The 16,385-nt window shown below is 33.7% G+C and overlaps 1 protein-coding gene across 1 annotated transcript; it reads right to left on the reverse strand.

Moving 5' to 3' along the window:
- Positions 1 to 3,162: 3,162 nt before the first annotated feature.
- On the reverse strand, positions 3,163 to 11,893 carry LOC142530363 (ABC transporter C family member 10-like). Its single transcript, XM_075636167.1, has 11 exons — positions 9,610 to 11,893; positions 7,435 to 7,755; positions 7,274 to 7,360; positions 6,380 to 6,967; positions 6,058 to 6,222; positions 5,435 to 5,729; positions 4,643 to 4,857; positions 4,261 to 4,566; positions 4,043 to 4,106; positions 3,582 to 3,821; positions 3,163 to 3,496 (listed from the first exon to the last, which is right to left on the reverse strand). The coding sequence occupies exons 1-11, from the start codon at positions 11,647 to 11,649 to the stop codon at positions 3,384 to 3,386; spliced, it is 4,434 nt and encodes a 1,477-aa protein (XP_075492282.1). The 5' UTR covers positions 11,650 to 11,893; the 3' UTR covers positions 3,163 to 3,383.
- Positions 11,894 to 16,385: the final 4,492 nt, after the last annotated feature.

Below are 16,385 nucleotides of genomic sequence, written 5' to 3' on the forward strand. Positions count from 1 at the left end.
ATAGCTGTGTTTACTTCTCCACGTTACCAGATAAGTCATACATATATCTACTAATCTACGTTGATGATATGCTCATTGCCTGTAAAGACTTGAATGAAATACAAAGATTGAAGGACCTCCTCAATTCTGAATTCGAAATGAAGGATCTTGGGCCAGCCAAGTGCATCTTAGGCATGGATATTATCAGAAACAGGCCTTTAAGATCCTTGAGCATGTCCCAAGAAAGATACATATGTAAACTGTTGAACATCTTCGGTATGAAAGATGCTAGGAGTGTAAACACTCTCATTGGTGCACACTTCAAGCTAGAGTCTGTTAAGGAGGAAGATGCTGAAGTAGAACATGCTTACATGAAGGCTGTGTGATCGAGCAAAACTTGCACAGTGAATAATCCCAAAATTTATTTTATAAATGAAAGCTCGATTTAAATATCGCAAGTGCACGATAGTCAAGTTATAATAAATGTAAGTAAATACGAGTATCGTTCCACAAGGACTGCGTTACACTATTTTTATTTTCAATTAAAATTTCTTTAGCAACGATAAATTGAGTTGATGATTAAACTAATGTAAAGTAAACAATTAAAATAATTAAAATGCAAAGAAAACGTGTTCAAGAACGCAATGATTAATTTGGATTAAATCAAATGAGAAATGAATTTGTTGGGAATTATCAGTTCACCTACCGCTCGTGTTTAACTAATTACACTCGACTTTTACTCGTGCGTTCGACGGAATTCCCTAGACTAATTAATATACTCTGTCGAGATATATTAATACTAATCAAAAACATGCAGTACTCAAGTGTCCTCAAATATTTAACAGTTCAAGATTGCATTACATTCTATGGAATCCACTAGCTTTCATTCGGCTGAACTATCACTATCGACACGTACCCAATTCCGTATATCTACTAAAATTGTAAATCCGTGGTTTATACTATTTGATCGTATTGTTAACTATTCTATCGAACTCATCAACAACATGAAATAATCAAAGGAAGTTAGCTAGGCTTCGATTGAAACACGAAAGAACAATAGCATAAACAAATCACTAATAAAAACGTCGAGAAATAATGTTCAACACCGAGTGCGGGGTAGGATCCCCTCAAATCCCAACAAATCTAGAGTTTAGCTACTGAAATTCATGATAAAAACCAACAATCAATGTAAGAAATAAAATACTGAATAATGAAAATACTAAAGATGACGATGGATGACGGCCACGACGCGTGGAAATCTCGAGGTCTTCGAAATCTCCTTTGCTCCTAGCCTCCTCTCCAAGAAAAATTAATGAAAAGTCTGATAAAGTGTGTCCAAAAATGGCTGATCTCGTGTGTTAGGTTATAGTGTAGGATAGAGTCCCTAGAAATTTGGAAACAAATCTTTCTCAATCTCGCTTCTCGCTAGGGCGGTATATTTTGACCGCCCTAGCGAGAGGTCCTCAAATAAGCTTCCTCGAGCTTGTCCCTGTTTTCGCTGGGGCGGTCACTTTTGACCGCCCTAGCGAGACACTTGCGCAAAATAATCCTCAGCCAGACCACAATGATCGCTGGGGCGGTCACTTTTGACCGCCCTAGCGAGACCTCTTCGATATTATGCCAAAGTTTCTCCCACTTTTTGGTTCAATTCCTACAAAATAACCACAGAATACACGAGATTAGTCAAATGCTCAATAATGCTAAAAAATTGCAAAATTCAACTAAAACAAACTAATATGATGCATGAACGCGACTCAAAAACAACACTAAAAACACGTAAAAACGAGTCCTATCACTGTGCCATACTCAAATGCTGTAGGAAGCATCATGTACACTATGGTATCGACAAGACCTGACATTGCATATGGACTTGGCTTAATTAGCAGGTTCATAAGCAAGCCAAGTAGAGAACATTGGCAGGCTGTGAAGTGGCTGCTAAAATACTTAAAGGAGACTAAGAAGTTGAAATTAGTTTACTCTAAATCTCAACAATCAACCTGTGAAGTCATAGGATATTGTGATTCAGATTATGCTGCTGATCTTGATAAAAGAAGGTCGCTGTCCGGGTATGTTTTTACGGTTGGAGGAAATGTTGTAAGCTGGAAATCAAGTTTACAGCATGTAATAGCATTTCAACAATCGAAGCTGAATATATATCTCTTACGGAAGCTATAAAGGAAGCCTTGTGGATTAAGGGCTTTGTTACTGAATTGGGATATGAACAGAAATGTGCTACAATCTATTGTGATTCACAAAGTGCAATCCAACCTTCAAAGAATGCTGTATCTCATGAAAGAACGAAGCACATCGATGTGAGATTACACTTTGTGAGGGAAATCATCTCTAGGGAACTAGTGAGTGTCAAGAAGATTGACACAAAGGTTAATCCTGCAGAAATGTTAACAAAAGTTATCACAGTCAACAAACTCAAGGGTGCACTGGGCCTACTCAACATGGAAGAATGACTGTCAGTTCTTGAATCTGGGAACATGATTTTGGAACCACTGAAATGAGCCAAATAGGTGGAGAATTGTGAATATGTATTTGACTCATTATGTTAATTGGATGGCTGAGATTACTTATAGCCAAAAGGTGTTCATCCAACGGCTGTGACAAATATCTTTGAGGTCAACGGATTTAGAGGGAATGAGGTGGTTAAAGGGTTGTTAACCGAGATAACAGCCAAGCTTCTTCTTCTTCATGATATAGAAACTCTCTGAACATAGTGCACTTGATTCACCATAACTTCCTTCCTTCGTTATATAATTCTTGAGTCCAGAGTTGCTGTATTAACGGGGAAGACCGATCACTATATACAAGCCTGCTATTCATAGATATAGGATTGTATTGAGAACTCAGTTGTGGTGTGGCTCTGAGAGAGTTGTAATCGTTCATATCTCGTTCATTTTAGTGGATTAAATTGGGGTGTTTTCAGAACCTTGGATGTAGGATTAATCTCAATCCGAACCAAGTAAATTCTTCCACTGATTATATATATATATATATATATATATATATATATAAAATAAACACCTTAAAACATAATTTTTTTTATCCATCAAAACTAAACTATTTATTACAGCATAAATAATCATTCTACAGATCAAGTATTCATACTTATCATCGACAAAGATACTCGTGATTGAACAATAAATGTGTACTATGTTATTTCAAAAATTAATGTTAAGCAAATATATCAGATTTCTAATATGTAAAATGATAAATATAATAATATTTACAAAGAAAATAAACCTTATTAGAGACACCAAAATGCAAGGCAAAATTATCACTTCTGAGACTTGTGTTAGATGATGTGAATAGAGGCAAATACAGGTTACATATGAAGAACTCGGGGTACAAACTGTTTGCAACATTCCACATAAGTAGTTCTTGCACTAGATGCTTCACTCTCGTTCCGCGGAGTCGTGGTGAGACCAATATTCCTTAATTAGATGGCCAAACAATGAATCCTCTCTTTTCATTAGCTTCACCGGCTCATCGTACTCAGCTAGTTTTCCTATATGATGCCGATACGGTTAAATTTATTTATAAAAATGTTGTGTCAACAAGTTGGAAATTATGAATTATATATAAATACAGACCTTCACTTATGGCAAGAACCATATCACAATCCATCACAGTTGGTATTCTATGAGCCACAGTAATAACTGTACAGTCTGCGAATTCTTTCCTAATAACCTTCTGCAAGATCATGTCGGTAGCATTGTCGATAGATGCAGTTGCTTCATCGAGTACCAAGATCTGGCTTCTCCTCAATAAAGCACGCCCCAAGCATAACAATTGACGTTGACCAACACTCCAGTTTGAACCATCTTCTGAGACTGAAATCTTATGTTATTTTTTCGAAATGTCACTCAAACAAAAGATGATTGTATAACTATTACCATATATATTTTTTTATACAAAGGAATCAATTGTTGAAAACAAGTAACAACGATTACTCCCACGATCTAGTATGGTTATCAATATGGCACAACAATTGAAAAGTGACGCTTGCCCTATTATATGGTTTTGGTAAAAGATGATCGATCCTATCACTTACCAAAAAAGTCTAATCCATTCTCCTTCTCATGAACTGTGTCTTTGAGCTGACACTTTTCAAGAACCTTTAGTTTCAATGAAACAAGAAAAAGGAAGACATTGTTATGTTGTATTTTTATCACAAGGCCATACTTAAAAACTGAAGGCAAGATTATGGATTTAACAGAAGTTTTCTTTAAATCTACAAAAATATTGGAAGTCAAATCAATACAAAATTACCTCCCAGAGTTCCTGCTCTGTATGCTGGTGAAATGGATCCAGATTGTACCTCACAGTTCCATTGAAAAGAGTAGGGTCTTGAGGTATGATCCCAAAACGAGACCTCAAATCATGAAGTCCGAGTGCTGATATATCAAGCCCATCTACCAAAATCTTTCCTCCTGCAGGCTCTACTAGGCGAAACAAGGCGCTAATAAGTGTGGTCTTCCCACTTCCAGTCCTACCAACGATGCCAATTTTGTGACCTCCTTTGAATGTGCAACTAATCCCGTGTAAAACAAGTGGTGTATCGTGTCTATATTTGATCTGTTTCCAATCAAAATCAGTATTTAGGGAGAATGTCATACTTTTTTAGATTAGAACTAACTCAAGAAATGTTTACCTTTAGATCTTGAATCTCTACTTTACCCTCCATTGGCCAGTTGACAGGGGGACGATTCTCTTCTATCACTTCAGGGGCCTCACTTGGTATGTGCATATACTGATCAAGCCTTTCTACTGAAACAATATAGTTCGATAAATTGCACTGGCTGCTAATGGAAAACACGAGAGATACATTTAATGAAAGACCATAGGACAACGCCATTCCAATAAATCCTGCAACAACATATGAAGATAAACAAAATCTTAATCCATGAAAGTAATACCATTTGAGCAATAAAAGAGGACGCCTTTCTATGTTTGTAGTATTACATTATGTATAGGGGTGTAAAATTAAGTCGTGTTAGAATCAAGTTTGTGAAATTTCAGACTCAGGCACAAGTTCAACAAAAGAATTGAGCTCAATTGCTCGAACTTTGACTAATCGAGTTCAAAATAAAAGAAACTACATCTCAAGCTCAAATGCAGCTTAGCCTAACAAGTTTTATTTGAAGAACATATCCGAGAACTCAGATAATGAGTTTGGCTCGTCTGCTAGGATCTATGAATGTCATCACTGATAATATGTTAATAAAGCAATAGTATTGCATGAATAAATATATGCAAAGAACAATATTTTGGTTTTAGTTTCTATATTGTGAAAATTGATAAAAATAGTCATAAGATGAGCTGACGTTAGCTATCAATAAACTCAAAGCTCGAGTTGGTAAAAATTCGAGCTCGACATGAGCTCATGTGGAACAAACCAGCTTGCTCATGAGCAGGCCGACCCATCTTTTTACATTTCACCTACCGGGGCTAAAAGTTCCAGATGGAAGTGAAACCATGCAAAAGCCTGCAAATGAGAGAACAACTGCACTAAGTGTTTCCAGCCGTTGGATCAACCACTCATTAGCCGAAAAATAGTGGAAATATGGGCTTCCATTGGTGTCTATCAGCTCAAGATTCTTGGAGAAAAAACGATCTTCTTCTTCAAAAGCTCTTATTGTAATGACTCCTGCCACAGACTCAGCAACATGATTTGCTACAGAAGATTTTGTTGTTCCATTAATCCGCATGAACTCTCTGGCTGAGGAAAAATAGTACTTCTGAAGATGTGCAATTCAAATCAGACTTAGTATTTGCCATTCAAAAAGGAAAATCATTGAACAAAATGTTCTAATCTTGCCACCAAAATTTAAAACTTATTGTTGGAAATTAGTTTGAGGTCTAAAATCAAAATTTTTCTATGAAGTGCAAAAACTTTGAACAATTTACTTCTTAAATTTCTCATTGTTGTTTCATCATATGCTTTAATATGCAAGCATATCCGGATAATTAATTTCAACTTATTCTTATTAAATTTCCTACAATGAGAAGTTAAGCGAGAAGATCTGAACATTTGAGTTGAAGTATGTCTGTACTGATGATAGTTACCTGCAAGCGAATGGCGAAAAATATCATTGGTATTGAGACAAGCAGTACTTGCCATGTGACAACAGCCAACACCACCATGTTTGCATAACTATTCATGGTCGATACCGATGTGAAAATCAAGCTGAAAGGAACATCTAGATCAACTATGCTCAAATCCGCGGAGACCTGTGATATATCAATTACACAAGACAAACATCAGTATCATAGGACTCATGTCCCAGGGTCTAACCACACTCAAGAAAGACTGTAGGCAATAGACTCCTCTTGGATATATTTAACACTATAACGAGAAACAACGACTTAAAATCAATGGAATCTTTACCCGGCTAAGTATTCTTCCCGAAGGTGTAGAGTCATAAAACGACATTGGCGCACAAAACAGAGAAATCAGTAGTCTTGAAAATAATGCTCTTGACGACCTAATGTTCAAAACAACTGCGAATACAATTCGGCAGAGTAAAAATAGTGATATGGCGAGTCCAATCAACAAGTAAACTACGATCAATCTCAATTCGGTGACATTTGGAGCATCAACATTTTCAGCCATCCAAATGTTCTGCATAATCTGGCCTAGCATGTAAACCAGTTGGCACAGAACAATCACAGAGTAGAAAAGAAATCCTTTATTTTGCTTCAAGTACGTAATATACGGTTTGAATCCAGTGTCCCCGGCTTCTCGTTCTTCTTTCTTAATCAACTGGACATTTTCAGATATTTTAACTTTCATTTCTGCATTATTTTTTCGAATTTCTCTAGAAGAAGATCCAAGATGTTGGGAAGAACTGATGTCTGAAAGCCTCCTGGAACCAGCGGTTTCTTTGTGTGCATTAACAAGGTCTTGAAATTCTTTGCTTGAGGTCAGCAACTGAGAATAAGGAGCAGCATGCGAGATTTCCCCATCTAACATGAACTGTTCAAAAGAAAGGGGTACTATAATCAGCAACCATTCTTTATTGTTTTCAACACACATTATGCATCGCCAATCTTGTCATTTTATGATGAAATTCTGAATGCAGAAACAAGAATTAATAATCAAAATAATATCTTCAGGAATCAAATTTGATAAAGATGATTTTCTTATGATTTAGTTTTAGAAAAGATTTCCTTCAATGTTCATTCTGAACTATTTTCACCTGTTCGAGGATGGAGTTTGTGTTCTGAAGTAGAAGTGGATAAGAAGTTTCAGACAAATAAAATTCCCTAAAGAAAAACTCACCAAGATAAAATCAAATGCAGGAAGAAAATCAACTTGATGAGTCACGAGCAAAACTGTCTTTGTTGAGAGGGCTTCAATTACATATTCCTGCCAAGATTCAACAGAGTTTTTAGCATACAACGCGTAAAACTAAATTCTACTTGCAACGGGAATATACTAACGTTAAACAAACTCAGGGCAGTGTGTGCATCAACAGCACTAAACGGATCATCCAAGAGATATATATCAGCATCCTTATAAAGAGCACGAGCAAGCTGAATCCGTTGTTTTTGGCCACCACTAAGGTTTATTCCTCTTTCTCCTATCTCAGTGAGATCACCATAAGGTAGCAGCTCGAGATCTTTAAGTAGTGAACACCTATCTAGTGTATCTTGATATTTGTTGTTATCGAAGGTAGACCCGAAGAGAATGTTTTCTCGAATGCTTCCTGATTGAATCCAAGCCGATTGAGAGACATAAGCAATTGTCCCATGTACTTGTACCTAAAATATGTTAGAGAAAAACAGATTACATTGTTATAGTATATTTTTAAGATTTGTAAAAGGTGAATCACTTGTGTACTTCCATGCTAATAAGCTCAATCATTGCCACAAAGTGAGACTTCAGATCTGATTTTCCTCGCCTGTCACACTCCCCATTTTTGTAAACTGTGTTTTTGCCCCTTACAATATCGCCAAAACTTGTGTGATACGGTCTCACGGGTCGTATTTTATGAGACATATCTTTTATTTGAGACATTCATGAAAAAGTATTACTTTTTATGCTGAGAGTATTACTTTTTATTGTGAATATCGAGGGTTGACTCGTCTCATATATAAAGATTCTATATACCTATAAAAAAAATGTAGATAAAGGACATTGTTTTTCAATTGTGCAATGACAAAATTAACTTTCTATACTATAATGTAACTACTATATTAATTTTATCAAATAACTCATCTTTATACTACATTTAAATGTTTAATCTTTTTAATTTTCTCTCTACATTTTTTTCCAATGATTTCATTGTAAATTATATTTTTAGTGTAATTTCTAATTAAGTAATAAATTATAAGTATCACAAAAAGATACATGAAAAATTTATAACTATACATGTAATAGTAGAATAACTAACATATTTTATGGGTTTTTTAACAAAGAATTGAAAGTAAATAGTTTAATTTTGATTTTAAAAGATAGTACGATTTCAAAAAAAATATGAAAAAAATCATCTATAACGAATATATATGTTATAGGCATAATTATTTTATTAAATTGTATAACTAAAAAATTACATGTATTGCTTGTAAAATCAATTATCAATCAAAACTTTGAATATGTAGTTCATGAAAAGAGATTTAATGAGCAATAAAAAGACTCTAAGTTATTTTCTACTTGTAAAAACAATATGATATAATCCTTATAATAAATATAATTATAATGATAATTGATTAGCATTTGTCAAAGTATCAGAATTTTTACATATGATATTTAATATCTTTATTTAATTATTTTGAAATCAAACTAATTAATTCAATAGATACAAAAATAACATTTTTTTATGAAATTTTATTTCTTTTGTTGTATTTCAAATTTTAATGGTGAAAATCATACAAATAGTTTAAAATCTATATTTAATAATTATTATATGAGTTTATTTGATATTTATCATATAATCTTATTTGAATGTGCATTTCTTTACATATGTTGATTTATTTATTATTTTAAAACTTATTTAACAAGAAATTAATTGTCATCAATGTTAGTCTATGAAAGATTGATATATAGAATTTATTATCCATGATATAGAATTGTAAAAATAAAAAGTAAAAAAATTCTTTAGGAGGTTAAATTAAATATTATGAGTTATATTTTACTATCGATATTACTATTTCATTTGTTTTAATATTGTTTTTATGAGTTAGTCACGGTGATTTTAAATTGATAATTATTTATCTTTAGTATGCTTCGCTTTTGTAGATTATGATTTATAGATTGATAAAATCCATAATTTGATTGATTTTTAGATTATTACGTTTTAAACGTGGTGTTTGAATATATCTTTTTAAAAAATTTGTTTCAGTTCATTTTGTTTTATATATTATGTTCATTACAATTTATTATATAATTTAAAATCATCTGCTTGAATTTTTTTTTTAATTTGGGAAACAATTTTGAGAGTAAGTTATATAAGTTCTTATAAATCATCTAATATGATAATAAATTTCCAGATAAATAACAAAATGATTCATGTTGTTTTTTAGAAAATCAATTTTTTTAATTTTTATAATATAATTAATATTACGTGTAATGCAGGTGCATCGTGCTAGTCGAGGAAAAGAAGGGAATTTACTCACAGTGCCAGCAGTTATCGGAACCTCTCCAAGAATTGCAGCAAGAAGAGTGGACTTCCCTGAACCCACCTCTCCACAAATCGCAATCTTGTCACCAGGTTTAACACCCAAACTGATGCTTCCAAGAGTTGGCCGGGATGGATTCTCGTCCCACGATAGATTAGCCGATTGAAACAAAATACTTGTATCGCTCACGCACGACTTAACTCTAACACTCGCGGTTTCCAGTTCAGGAGCTTCCAGAAACTTTGCAATCCTGGAAAACGCAACTTTCGCCTGAATAAACACTCCAATAACATCAGGAATACTTTTAACCGGATCTTGGACCAGCCATAAAGTTGCTATAAAGGTGAAGACGCTTGCAGAAGATAGAGGAACACCAAGAAAATAGCAGGTAGCAAATGTAGCAGAAGAGACTAATAAAGGGGACAACCAGAAAATGAAGATGTTGCACGCTTTAGACTGCTGAACTGCCAATAGACATTTTTCTTCAATGGCCCTCAAATTTTCTATCGCTTCCCGAAAATGAGTTTCCCACGCATATAATTTCAATACCTTCATGTTTAAGATAGCCTCAGACATCTTCTTCAACCTCTCATCCTGCGCTACCATAAGCTTAGACTGAAACTTATGTTGCAACTTCCCAAGCGGCGAATTGCAAAGAACGGTGAGAATTATGACAGTCATAGATGCAATCGTGGCGAGTCCTACAGCTTGGAAGAGGATAAGGATTGCAAGACAGAGTTGCAGGATTGTAGTCCATATTTGGTGGAACCAAAATGGGAATTCCCCGATGCGATAAGAATCAACTGTAACATAGTTCATTATCTTGCCGCTCGAGTGGTTCAATTTAGCCAGATTTGATAATCTCAATTGTTTTTGGTAAATGACTGCAGTGAGTAGGGATCTAACTTTAAGACCAACTAGTCTAGACCTGAAATACCACTGTCTTTGAGATATCGATTCAAGGATCTTTGTCAAAAAAAGCACTGCGACCAATATGTATCGCTCATATTTGGAACTTTCTTTTCCTTCAGCAACTTTTATGAAGGCTTTGAGCAGTAAAGGCCCTGCAGAGACAGTCATCACTTTCAATAGTGCAAAGAATCCGGATATGACTATTTCTCTCCAATGGCATAACAGAATGGTCTTCAAGATTTCGGATTCAGTTAGTCTATCCGATTGTTTCCTTCTATTCAATACCTCCATATATAACAAGTAGCACGACTCTGCTCGATCATCCACGCGTAAACTAGGTATATCTTCATCCGCAAGAGTTTTCTCTCTTCCCATTTTCATTAATGGATTCAACCACCAAAATGTAAATTTACTGCAAAAACGGGCTTTTGCAAATGGACTCAAACCACTACCTGAATAAGTTTTATAATCATTACTGGCTGAACTGAGTAATGGACCGTGGATATCGTCGTCGTCATGCCCTTCATGTCTGTAACCTTTGTAGGTGCATAATAGTAATAAACAAGATCCTATGAAGCAAATAACATCCAGAAAATTCTGAAATGTCACCTCTTTCCTAAAAATAGCTAGAAAAAGTGAAAACCCGCAAATTATACCAGAGAAGAGGGATGCAAGAATTGATAGAAGCCTCAACAAGGCTCTTCGAAAACGTGTTCCTTGCAAACTAGCTATTAATCCAGTTAACAACCAAATTAATCCATGAAGCATGAACGTTGTCCATGAAAGAAGAGGTGCAATATCTTGAGTTTTTCTCAATTTTTCTTCCAAAATCCAGATACCATAAGATAGATAGACCAATCCAAGAAAACCATTAAAAATGGCTGATACTAACTGCAAACTCGATATGCGGCACGTGGAAGCTCTCACATTTGAGGATTTCAGTGATTTCTTGAAAACTATAGTGAATAAGATCATGACGAAGAGCAGGATATCGAAACAAAGACTTAACACACTATCGGTGCAAGAAGAAGAGCGTGTTCGAAAAATCAAATCAGCACCACAAGGGATCTTGTTGCTGTCTGAACAGTTGGATTCCCCACAAAACAGGGTCCATAGATTCTCCATCTCTACCCTCACAACTTGTTAGGCCTTCGCAAGTCTGAATTCGATACAAAACCAACAATTCACATGAGCTAGTTATAAAATTGATACATTTCAAGCCTAGCAATTCAGGGAAATCATCAGACACAAAAGAAAGAAAAAACACAAAAACCAAAAAGTAGATCCACAAGTGCAGCTGAAACACGATCTTCTGCCTATTTATGATGAAAGTAATACAAAAAAAACCAAGTTTTTAAGTACCTAAAAACTTTTTAGGTATTAAAAACTTGGTTTAAAATTTAATGGAAATTAAGTATCTATAAATTCGACTCTGACAACATATCGATGACAGTTCAGCAGTTCTTTATTGAACCATATTCAAATTTCATGTATATTTTTCTTAGAATATTCAAGTTTGAAGCATTGCTTATCATAGATGTAAAAATGCATTTGAATGGAAAACCTGTCATCATGCAAAATCTAAACTAATGAAAGGTACACTTTGAACAACACAGCAAGTAGGGGGGGAATGGATCAAGAATGGCAATAATGCAACAAGAAGTGGAAATATTTTGTGTAACAGAGCTTTGTGGGCCTTCAGTCTTTACATACAGGAAACAAGATCAACACCTTCCAAAAACCATTCTGAGACAACCAGGGAAACAATCTAAGAAAGATAATCGTAAAAAAATGGTTCTTTTACTGTAAAAACAGAACTCAATCAATGCTAAAATGAGCCAAGAAATCTTGCTCCTCTCATTCAAATAGAGCAACTCTTCTTTTCCTCTTCACACGGATGAAAAAATTCAAGAACCCAAGAACTTGTCCATCTTTGATGTTCAAGATTTTGCTATCCACAAGCTTGTTGAAATTCGAGGTAAAAAAAAAAAACCCATTACAGGAACGATGCCATACGTGTAATTTCTCGGGGTTATATGATTTTTTTTTTTTAAAAAAAAACACTGATTAACACGCACTATATAGAGTTCTAAGGTAACGATAATGGGTATCCAAATGCAACATGTGTGTGTATGGCGTAGAACAAAGATGTATCACTATATCTTGCCTGTGTTTAATTTCAGATTTTGGTTATTTGCCTAACTCTCATGCATGCTTAATTCTCATTGGATGGAATGCTTTGGATGTGATTTAAGACTTTGATAGATAAATAAAAAATCTCAATTTTGTGAGAACTTAAAATCCAATTTATTGATACATAAAAAAACTTTTAAATGGTAAAGGAATTTGAAGTTCGTAGAACTTAAAGAATAGGTCCTGTGAGACGATCTCATGAATTTTTATTTGTGAGACGGGTCAATCCTACCGATATTCACAATAAAAAGTAATACTCTTAGCATAAAAAGTAATATTTTTTCATGGATGACCCAAATAAGATATTCTTCTCACAAAATATGACATGTGAGACCGTCTCACACAAGTTTTTGCCGAATTTAAAAGTGTTCAAATTCTTCCATTCTAATACAAACTTAAACTTGTAGTGAATAATGAGGTTGAAAGGACAAATAATGCAATTTTAAAAAAAAAAACCAAAATAGTTAAATAAATTTAAGATGTGGATGACATCTTTAAATTTTAAATAATTAATAAACGTGATCTGTTCAAATGATATTCAATTCAATAATTATAGATTAAAAATTTTGATAGCGTGCACATACTGTTTCGTGTGGCGCACGTTAAAAATCTTCCCGATCACAAATTTGTACTATGAAAACTATCTTGGGAATATTTTTTAAAAGTAAATTTGTAAGCTAAATATTTTATTCGAGTCATTTATTAAAAAATATTATTTTTTATGTCAAAAATATTGTTTATTATTGTAAATATGAACATGTTTGGCTCGCTTCATGAATAAAAATCCGTAAAATCGTATCAGAAGTTACCTATTATTGATACTATATCTTAATTTATATTATGTACATATAATTGAGGCAGTTTGCATATATTTAAATGTTCAAATTTGCTATGTTAAAATTAGGCACTATTATATAGTGAAGAACTTTATGATAATTCTTTCAAGTTTTTTTTATAATTAATTGGAATAATTCTTTCAGTACGGTAATTTTTATTTAAACAAATAATATATACACACACGCAGTTTATTATATATATATTTTTTTGCTTGGGAAGCTATTATTTGTATTAGTTGAATATCATATATGTGATATATTTTCAATAACATATATTATAAATTTTCAAGGAAAAGTTTTCAAAATTGTTATCAAAGTTCGCCTATTATTATATACTTTAAATTATATAATACTTAAAAATAAAAAATAAAATTTAAAAAAAAAACTTTTTTGATTCACTAACTTTGTCTATTTTGAGTTTTACTCAATTAATTTATAAAAATTTGGTTTTGATGTAATTTTGAATCTTTTTAGCTTTCAGTCTAATTTTTCGGAATACTCACGTGACATCAGAAATTTTTGAAGTATTATCGGAAATTGTTGACTTGTTTCAACAATTGAATCAAAATAATCAAAAATTAAAAGTTAATATAACAAACCAAAATTTGAAAATTCAAAACCCAAAATTAGACAATGAGTAGACCAAAAAATCATTTTCCTTAAAAAAAATTGATATTCGTCCTAATTACACATCCGACCGACGTCATCATTCCATCAGGACTTAAAGCTAAAAAATAATAAAAAAAAAAAAAAGAATAAAAATCAAATTTTAACTACTTAAAGTATAAATCGAAGACAAATTTATGTATTTTCCTTATTTTCATTTTGTTTTAAAGAAACACGATAGTCATTTCAAGAGGGTCTATTTCCTCTTTCCGTAAGCACGTTATTTTCCCCTTCACATGATCAATAATATGTCGATCATCTTGAGACATAGTTGCGTGCACTATCATAGCTTTAATTAGAAGGTGGGTGTCCTTTTTCACCTTTTATATTTTTCAAGTGTTTGTATATAAAAAAAATTATATTTTTCCCTATTTAAATTACAATGTCATATTCCGTAAATACATGAAAACTCTCGTGAGACGGTCTCACGGATCAAATTTGTGAGACAAATATTTTATTTGAATCATCCATAAAAAACTACGAGCAGAGTTAACTCATCTAAAAAATAAAAATCCGAAAGACAGTCTCACAAAAGACATACTCAAATAAATAAGATTATATCGATCAAAAGTGAGCATGGCAATTTTATCGAGTATACCCATGAAGGTATACTATTCGTATTTTAAGAAATTAGTTCCATATATTAAAATTTCAGTAATATTTTATTATTATTCTGTTATGATCGCTAGCTTGTATTTACAAGGATTTTAGGACGATTATTATTTTATTAATTTATTGAAACTGTTTAATTTATTATTTTTAACTTAAGTTGATATCCATAAGAATTATCATATATAAAAGTGAATATTCATTCATTAGATATATAGGTAACATATTGACATGTGTAGTATTTGGCGCAAATATACCAATTACATGATTCAGCATTCGTCGTTTTACTAAAAATTATAGTTGATAATAACAGTGCAACTCGAATATTTTAAATTGAATAACAGTTTAAATATATGTTTTAATTGCTCTGTGCCGTATGTACGACAATCTAATAGACTAGTCCGGGAATCAAAACGCACATTAATTAATGGGACACGTTTCAAACGCACATTAATTTTTGCCAATCAAAACTAAACTATTAATCGCTTCATAAATAATCATTCTATTATTCCAACAATTCAAAAGAGCAAAATAGAGTAGTTATATTATATCTGTAATGCCCGAGATTTTATTACTGTAATCTGAAGCTAATCTGAAATGAGTTAGTGATTAATTGAGGTAAATATAGATAGAATGGATTAGGCCGGTAAGACGCGAAAATATGTGCGAGGGAGGTGCTATTCGCGCATATGCGCGACCTAGTGCGCACACATGCGCGATTCGGGCAGAAGACCCCGCGCATATGCGCGGCGTGAGAGCGCGCATATGCGCGAGGTGTCCAGTAGCCAAGGAGCTATAACAGAATATTGTGCGCACATGCGCGACGTGAGCCGCGCACATGCGTGAGGTAGGCAGAGAGTTGGGCGCACATGCGCGGGGTGAAGTCGCGCATATGCGCGAGTGGTAGAATGCACGAGACAGTAGGTCTCGCGCATATGCGCTACTTATGTGCGCGCATATGCGCGAGCAGTCCAGTAGCTGATTTCCGGATAGAGCTTCCGGCGCATATGCGCGGGGCTTAGACGCGCATATGCGCGCGACATGCAGAAGGAAAATAAGCCACTTGGTCTTGGAATGCGCGAAGATGTATATATCATGAATTCGTTTCAGAATTCAAAAGAAACGAAGAAAAGAAAATTGGGAAAGCTTCTGAAATCCTTACGCCTTTTTATTTCAATCCGTCCGTCAGATTTTGAATCCGACTTCAGTACTGGGTTCCTAGCGACGACAGCTACAACTGGACGTAAGTGTTGTTAAATTTAGATATGATTTGAAATTATGATATTGTCAGAATTGAATATGAATCATATATGGTGTTTCTGATACAGTGGACATCGTATATTTGAAGTCAGATCGAAGAACAGACTGTGTATGTATTTGTTATGATTTTCGGAGTCGATTTGATTGAGATTTGATATCAGATTTGTATTATTATCAAGTATGAGTTACAGGAATTGATATCTGTTGATTTATATTGCGTGGTATATTTATATGGTACCGTTATGCCGTTGAAACCGAATTCGATTAGGTTCTGATTTTATCTGATATTGATTATGA

This window comes from Primulina tabacum, chromosome 17, assembly GCF_025594145.1.
Source record: "Primulina tabacum isolate GXHZ01 chromosome 17, ASM2559414v2, whole genome shotgun sequence".
Lineage (NCBI taxonomy): Eukaryota > Viridiplantae > Streptophyta > Magnoliopsida > Lamiales > Gesneriaceae > Primulina > Primulina tabacum.